The sequence below is a fragment of the Pezoporus occidentalis genome, unplaced genomic scaffold (genome assembly GCF_034315485.1).
Source record: "Pezoporus occidentalis ecotype Australia unplaced genomic scaffold, CSIRO_AGI_Poc_V1 ctg102, whole genome shotgun sequence".
NCBI lineage: Eukaryota > Metazoa > Chordata > Aves > Psittaciformes > Psittacidae > Pezoporus > Pezoporus occidentalis.
Window position 1 is genome coordinate 148,483 of NW_026912801.1, and position 8,580 is coordinate 157,062.

At 41.0% G+C, this 8,580-nt stretch overlaps 1 protein-coding gene across 3 annotated transcripts in view; it reads left to right on the forward strand.

The window, feature by feature from the left end:
* MLXIP (MLX interacting protein) overlaps positions 1 to 7,639 on the forward strand; it is a 46,142-nt gene extending 38,503 nt beyond the window's left edge. For 2 of the 3 annotated variants that reach the window (XM_062613904.1, XM_062613908.1), the window contains 5 exons: positions 97 to 195; positions 2,003 to 2,130; positions 3,183 to 3,306; positions 5,597 to 5,726; positions 6,399 to 7,639. In XM_062613904.1, coding sequence (XP_062469888.1) covers positions 97 to 195; positions 2,003 to 2,130; positions 3,183 to 3,306; positions 5,597 to 5,726; positions 6,399 to 6,520 — 603 coding nt within the window. In that variant the 3' untranslated portion in view covers positions 6,521 to 7,639. Of the gene's footprint in view, positions 1 to 96; positions 196 to 2,002; positions 2,131 to 3,182; positions 3,307 to 5,596; positions 5,727 to 6,398 lie in introns of those variants that run through there. The other variant, XR_009963904.1, reaches the window with a different exon arrangement.
* Positions 7,640 to 8,580: the final 941 nt, after the last annotated feature.

An 8,580-nucleotide genomic window follows, 5' to 3' on the forward strand; every position in this document is an offset into this window, starting at 1 on the left:
ACAGAAATCACACTGTGAATTTGAATAGCTGAAATAGTCATAGCAGTAGAACGTTAAAGGAGAACAGCATAGACTGAGCTGATTTTATTCATGCAGAATCGAAGAATGAAGCACATTTCGGAACAAAAACGAAGGTTTAATATCAAGATTGGTTTCAGTACTCTCAACAGCTTGGTGTCAACCAACTCCAAGTCGGTAAGTAACTTTTGGCACTTACATATGAGATATAAGCAAGAGCCATTCTAAAAAGATTTAATAGTAAATTTAATCTCTTCACTGTCAACTGAGGATGCCAGTCAGTCATTGAAGATACTCAAACTGAGGGACTTGCAAAGGGAAGGGTGATAAATCCATGGCTTACAGTCAAAAGAGTGTGTGAAAATGCGTCATCTTTTAAACATTGCTCTTCTGATGCAGCTTCAGATGTGAACACGTCTTGTCTGATGAGATGCTGCAGCTTTAAAGCCAACAGGGAAAGAAGAGAAATTGATCCTTGCAATCCTTGCTCTTGGGACCCCAGTAGTGAAGGGGTTTTTTGTCATGTTTGCAGCATAAGATGACTTTCCATTTTCTGTTAGGTCAACTTTCTTCTGACATATTGGCTTTTTTACCTTTGCTGGATGAGTTCTGGTCCCCATAGCTGGACTTAAAAAGCTCTGTTCTAGCCAGTACTGTAAGCTTATTCTGCCTGAACCATGAGCCAGCCAGAAGGCAGGTAGATGCTGCTGATATTATGCTGGGCCTGGCTTAATATACCTCGACATTTGGCCTGAGGTAGTGTAATACCCACCTATGAGCACAACTCATTAGCTTAGGCTTCATGCCACGCTAACCACAGCTGAGAGCACAGCAGAGCAACCTTGTGCACCTGTAAATACTGTTGGAATATGTCAGTGAGCCAAAGGAAGAACAAAAAGGTTCAGTGAAGTTTTTGAACTTCATACACCAGTGAGATCCTTGCCTGCCTGGAGCAGTCAGGAGCCTGGCCAGTTCAGATGACTTTGAAAATCCCTCTGGGTCACTTTACACCTGCCTTGAAGCATTTGTCTCTATGCCCACAGCCTAACAAATACTTTCAGGGCTGTTTTTTGACCCCATTACCCATGAGTAGATTTACAGAGAGAAAAATACCCAACTGACTTTTCACTGTCATATGACTTCATCCAAATTAAGACCCTTTTGTGGCTATACCAGTTAGGTCACTAAAGTGCAATCAAAATAACTGAAACACAGACTTGTCTGCATAACAAATATCCTTTAAATGCCGGTGCCTCTTGAAAGATGGATAATATGAAAGCAGCATGTTGATTTGTTCACATAGTTGTTATGGTTTTGTATATTTAGGCTGTAAGTTGTCAGAATTTGGCTTCCTGATTGGAAAATTAATGACTTTTGGAAAGCCAGCTTTACTGATTATTTTACTGATTATAAAAATGTCTGATTATTTTATTTCTCAAGTACAGATACTTAATTTGTTCCTCCAAACTGAGTGGTATTTTTAAAAGAATCTGTGATATTGTTTCTGTCTCCTTTGGTGATAGCTAAACTGTGTTGCCTTCTGTTAGTAACTTCTGGTTTCCCAAACGAAATAATCTATATTGTCAACTTGAAACAACACTTCTAACAGGGCAATGAATCTATCAGCAGTTGTAGCACATCCTTCAGTACTCAAGTGAGAATTGCAAGTGTTTTCAAGAGGCTAGGTAATGAAATGAAACAAATAAGTAAATGACTTCTTCCGACAAAGTAGCAAAACTATAATTTGTGGAAGAAAACAACCACTGCAACCACATTTCTCTGTACTAGTGTGCAGACAGAAGTCAGAGAAATGAAGTTTAGTATTACCTAAAGTGTTCTGCTCTGCCTGTGTCCTTTTGCACACAGTGAAGGAAACTTTAAGGTGCTGAAGTGCTTTTCGGGGTGTTACAGCAGGTTAGGGGCAAACTCTTCACCTGTCTAGCTTTGTTCCAGAAAGTGAGCTCTATGTTTGTGTTTGGTCTAGATCAGCCATGCAATCATGCTCCAGAAAACAGTAGAATATATCGCTAAACTACAGCAGGAAAGAACACAGATGCAAGAGGAAACCAGGCGCCTTCGGGAAGAAATCGAGGAGCTAAACGCTGCCATCATGTGAGATTTGGGGAGCTTTCTGTAATGAAGCAGAGCAGCTTGAATGTTGCTTTGGCTAACAACAGGGAATGTTTGCCTCAGATGTCATGCCAAATGGCAGATGGGTATTGAGCAGAAGTAGGGTTGCTACCAGCTGCCAAGCAAAAAGCATAGTTGCTGTGGGATGGGCATTGGTAGCAAACCATGTGGATTTCCAGCAAGCTCTGAGAAGGGATGCCCAGCAGTGGCAGCATTAGAAAAGACACATCAGGTCAGTTAGAACACTTCTGGGAAGAAGTCAGTGACATGTTTTTATAAAGCTGTGCTCACTGGGTGATCAAACACTTACTCTTCATGATGGCTTTGCTGCAGTTCTCCTTCCAAATGCAGTCAGTTTTCATAGGAGAATAAGACTGAGTACATAAGACACAGGATTTGGAATCAAGAAGCTTGCCACTGGCTGCACGTAACTCTTGATAAGTCGCTTCACCTTCCTGGTGCCTCAGTTTCCTCTGTGGGTTTAAGATAGTTCTGTGCTATTGCAAAGCATGTTGAGAACCCCGGTGGTTTTTCTTCCATCTACAGCAGTGTTAGGCTTAGGCATTACGTTAGACTTATCAGCAAATCACAACCTTGGGATTTTTCTGTTAAAGTATGATGATGTCTGATTTTATTTCAAATTGATCTGTTCCTGAAGAATCTCTGTAACATTTTCAGCTGTAACATTGCTCAGGAGTAACCCTGTAAGTTTTTCTTTTGACTCCTAATGTGCCTTTTTCTAATTGGATGCCAAAAACTTCTTTGTCCTATGTTACACTTTGTTTTCAGCTTTGTTGCTTGTAATGAGAAGTGTGTAGAAGCTTGAGAAATGGCTTTGCTGTATGAATATAGACAAAATTGATGGGAAGACAGTATGTATTCCTGGCTATAACAGTCACATTCTGGAGGGGGTCATGCACTGGGAAGCCACCTTGGTCAGGGATACTGGGGATACACACTTTTCTCTTGCTATGATTTAGTCTGGAAGTGTCCTTTCTGGTGGGGATTCTGACCTCAGAACATCTTCTTTGCAGTTCTTGTCAACAGCAGCTCCCTGCTACCGGGGCTCCCGTAACACGGCAAAGGTTTGACCACATGAGGAGGATGTTTGATGAGTATGTGAGAAGCAGGACCCTGCAGAACTGGAAGTTTTGGATTGTATCCTTTTTATATCAACCTGCTGAACTTGAGGTTTGGTACTAATAGAGCCAAGAACTCTGGATTTTCATGCTTCAAGCAAAGTTACTTCAATTACATCTGCCCTCAGTTTTCATTCACACCTGTATGTGGATGTGAATTTCTGCCTTATTGACTGTCATGAGGCAGAACTTGTTCATTTTAAAGCGTGGGAGGTAACTTGAAAGTAAAATGCAGCACAAAGGCAGGGTTTTCTTGGTGGGTTATTATAGTGCAAGCGATGTTGGACTGCTGCTGTAACTGTAGTTCTTGCCTCATGGAAGAACTGAACAGAGAATAACAAAGATTTTGGAGGAAAAGCTATTACAAACAATTACTGAAGCTGTTGCAGTGGCGGTTGTAAAAACTTGCATGTTCCCTTCTCCCTCCCCCTCTTTGATTTTCTTTCAGTTTTCTGTTTGTCTTTTGTTACAACAGGGAATCAACTTAGTTTCTCTTTGCTTCTCGAGTGCTGCTGGCAGCTGTGCTTGTAGGCAGATGATAATATAGGAGGTTGAAAGATACAAACTGAGTGAAACAAGATTAGTCTGTGCTCTACAGACTGAACTAGTTTGGATCAAACATTATTCACTTGGATCAGTTCAGGGCAGTTAGTAATTAGCAATGATCATTAGTGCTAACCTTCCCTTTTCCCATTAAACTTCATTTCTTCATGTAGCTATTTGCGCTTCAGATTTTCTATCTCTGTTCTGTGCTGGTTATTTCTAACTCCCTGGATAACATGAGTACTTCTGTGCATGCTTGTGCATGCATGAAGTACAGCATTTTTCATTCTTTCATATATAAAAATGCTTTCTTTGGTGTTCCCTGGTTTATGTTGGCCCTAGAAAGATACTTCTCTTTTTAGCATTGTTTTAGGAAAGATTTCTTAGCAAGCTCTCAGGCAAACTCTGATAACTTAAGACTGGTGCAGCTGTTGAACCTCTGGATTCTACAGCACGATTAATTCTGTAACAATTCCAACTAAATTACAAACCCAGAGGTTTTTAAATAACCAGTTTGATCGATGTACTAAAGACAATCCTGCACATGTTTGCTGATGGGATGGTGTGTTCGTTTTATGCTGCTCTAAGATGCTAATTACCTCTGGAATTTGGAAGTAAGACACTTCTGGAAAGTGGCAGAGGTTTTCAGGGATGAAGATGCAGTTCTGGGTAGCTGCTTTTTGTCATATTTGGGCAAAGACAAAGGTGTTTGTGGTTGGTGAAAGAAGAAGTTGATAGGCAATGTAATGTTCCCAAACTTCACTTTACAAGTCAGGGTGGAACTGTGACCCAACAGTCGTTCAGTGAGCTGGATTGAATCCTAAGTGCATAGCAGTAAAAACTGGCAAGGTCCAGGGGTGAGTGTTAATAATAAAAAAGCTCCTCCTTGTGGAATGACTGTAAAAGAGAGAAGAGCAGTTTCATTACAAATATGAAAATGCCATAGTTTCTGTTGCATATAAGAGGGAAATGAGTAATCTGATTTCTCTTGGGCAACCAGAGATAACCCAAGAATAGAATACTCTTGAATATTAGAATATCCATTGAGTAATACCCATGTTGTTCTTCCAGTCACTGTCAAAGTGTATAAGGGCATGTAAATCCCCTCAAGTGTTATTAGACCTATCTTGATTGTCAGCCCCAGTGAGATGGGGATATATGACAATGCTGAGATTGATTTGGACCATATTCTTACTTGCTGCTGACATCCAGAGTAACATGATAAAACCACAGATTCTGAGCCTTCACATGAGTTTTATCATCCAACCAGCTTCTGAAATAAATATACCTTGAATCCCCTTGCTGAGTTATTGTGGTAGAAGAAGCTGGTTTGAGTTCAGATATTCCAGGAAATCCCCTCTGAATGCCTTGGAGCTGGGGCAGCTGAGGCTTGTAGTGGTGCTCTGTACGTCCTAATACATTACAGGCTAAAAATCCTCTCTGCTCCTTTTCTGCCAGGAAGGTTATTGCCAATTCCAGCCCATCCTTCCAAGCTGTGACAACAGAGAGCCAAAATGAAAGCCTGACAGTCCTCAGCTTGCTACTGTTCTGGTCCATATTGAACTGAGGGTCATTTTTTTCCTTTGTCTTAATGTTAAAGATGTAAAACAGACTCTTTGAAATGTTGCAATGCCTCTAGTGGTTGCAGTCTGTTTAGAAGTCCATTGTTTTCTCTGCAGAAAACAGGGGAAGGCTATAGTAGCCTTTCCCATAGAATGTTTTGAACTCCTCCTTTGTTGTCTCCCTTAACATTTGATGATTTGCAGTTCAGCATTATTATTAAGCCATTGTTTGAGTCCTTCAATGGGATGGTTTCCTCTACAAGCTTTAAGGATCTGAATCAAACTGCAGTGGCCTGGGTGGATCAGCACTGTTCTCTCCCTGTTCTGAGGCCAAGTAAGTAAGGTTCTCTCCAGCAGTTATTCCAGATCATTGAAAGCGAGCCCATGTAGAACACTATTTCTTGAAAGCCAGGGGATGACAAAGAAATCACATGATGCTAAATGTGACTTCCAGTTCCTTTCTCCTATCTCAGTGGAAAAATACGAACCTCTGTGAAGACACTCGGTTGCATGATTAACACTAAACAGAAGAAACCCAAACAACAAATACAGATACCAGAATTTAAACAGTCTCGAGCTGCATTTAAATTTCAGATGCTTCAGTCTAGTTAGAGTGAGGCCAGCATGATTTACCGCATTCTGAAGGAAGACTGGAGATTCATATTTAGCTTTGGAATGACCTTCTGTCTGGGCATGATAGCCTGGTCCTTTCCCTCTTGCATTTCAGCAACTATTTACATTTACAGTTTTAATTCCCAAATGGTGTCCTCTTTTGTAGAAGGAATAGTTTACAACCCAACAGTGGGTTGTTTAAAGCACTACATCTGCACAGTTCTTACACATCTGTTTATTGCCGTCGCTGTGTGTGGAGGTGTGCATGTTTTGCAGAGGTATTTCCACATCTGTGTGTAACAGCCTCGCGGTACCTGCACACTGTCCTGTGTGGATCTGTTTGCAGTCACACTAACAGCTTTTCTTGATGCTTTTCTGACTTTTTTTTTTACAGTGGTGCTGAACACCCTCCGGCATCTGAGTACAACCACCTCAGTTCTGTCGGACCCATCGTGCCTGCCAGAGCAAGCTGCTGAGGCAGTTAACAAGATGAACAAAACAGCTGGTGAAACCTAACAGCCAAAGGCAATGAGTTGCTTATACAAGGGGTGGGGAACCTACCAGTCCAGCAGCCTGGTGAGGCTCCTTTCAGTTGATGCACTTTAGAAAGAATTATCTCCATCACACGGGACGTTGTTCAGGGCATCTGGCTCTGCCTTCAGAATATGTGGAACTCTGAGGCAACGTTGTCATAACGTTTTGATTCTTCTTCAGTGCTGTGCTGTACTCCGTTAAGTAAGAAAACACCAAGCTCAGGTAAATTTAGCAGGTTTGAGTCCTGCAGGCAGCAATATATCTCCATCAATGCAGCATGCATCTATATGCAACAAACACACTTCTGTGAAAAAGCTTTGAGTACCAACTTCTTTGAAGTGTCAATCTTGTACACCAAGGGATGTTCTCCTGAAGGAGAAATACACTTCCAATTTCATCAAACAAAATGTGCTTTTTATTTTGTTTTCTGGTATTCAGTTCCATTTGTTTTACTTGAATAGTGAGAGTTGTTAAACAGGATCATCTTTAAAACCAAAGGAGAAGAAAAATCCGTCAATGATGTCAACTTGTGGCAAAAATACTAGAATTAAAATCTCAGGCTCTGTTTTGTGTATCTTTATTTTCATGAGTGTATCATTGCATATGATCAGTTTCAAGACATGCTTTATTTTCTAGTAAATAAAGTAGCTGACTTTTATTCTTTTTCCTGATACAGCCATTGCAAGTGAGTCAGTAGCAGGCTGTGCAGGAAGGGCAAGAAAGGAGTTTTAAATGGCATAGATTCTGCAATTAGAACGTATGGATTTCATACCCATTTACTCTCTGAACTGTTTTCTTTGCACTCTGCAGAGTTCAGCTGCCTTCCTCATAAAATGTGCACATATGAAACACATCCATAGATAAGTGTAGTAGCGCTTCAGAGACAAGAGTTGAGTTTGTAATGTTAAGAAATTGGCTTTTTTGCTATCTCAGAAACTATATCAAAGCACGTGGACTTGTAGGCAGTTCTTTGCTTCTTTCTTGCTTGTTCTTTTTGCCTTCTATCTGAAAAGCCTGAAGGACTTAGCTATATTTGGTCTGTATGGGAAGGTTATGTTCAACATGAATGACAAAACATATAAAAATGTTTAAAACCCAAAATAGTGCATAACATTTTTCTGTGACAGTCTCAGCAAGCACTGTGCTCTGCTGCAGGTAAACTGAAGTCTTCTTATAGCAGTCTCTGTCCATCCTGAGGCAGCACTGGGATATTCATTCCAGCTGATTGTTCATAGTCTGGAGTGATCCCATGACCCTTGTAATTCCTCTCATTACTTGATGCTGATTCTTAAGAGCTATGCAAACTATGGGTAACGTCTCCCTTGTACCTCCTGTGGGTGGTTTTCTCCCAGTTTCAGAAGCAGGCTGCCTGGATGCGACTAGCGGCTGGCACAGTGCTAAAATGAGGAGCAGCTGAAACACTGGGGCATTGCACAGTGCTGAAATGAGGTCAGTAGGTTCTCCTCTGGGGGATGTAGTTTTTCTCAGCACTGGGTAGGCCAAAGTTTAAAACAAAGCAATAGGCCTGGGGAGTAGGATGAAGCAGTGGGAGTATTTTTCTTCCTTGTTCTGAGAGCAGGCTTGTAGCAAGAGGAAAGCATGAAAGGTTAACCCTTCTCCTCGAGCAAGAGGTACTGTGAGTTGAGGACTTGGGCACTGTTGGGGGGAAAGGAGCTGAAGGGGAAGACGAAACAGCATGATCTGAATATCAACATGCCTTTCTGTAGCTCTGTAGACAAATGAAAGATACTTTGTTGGTTTGTTTTTTTAACGATAGTTCTAACATATCATTTGAAGTTTGTGGCACATGTGAAAACCTGTGTCCTTGTGACAGAACCAGCAAAAATCCAGGTCTCAGTAAGGAATGGTTTGTGGAAATAGTGTGTAAAGGGTTGTCATAGTAATTAAATAGCGAGTAGATTTTCTGGGGCATCCATATCAAAGTCTTTCATACAACAATGTGGTAATCAAGGAATACTCTTTGGGATGCATCTGGATAAAAAGTGTTGACTTAAGTGTAGCTTCTTTTTTAAATCAGCGCT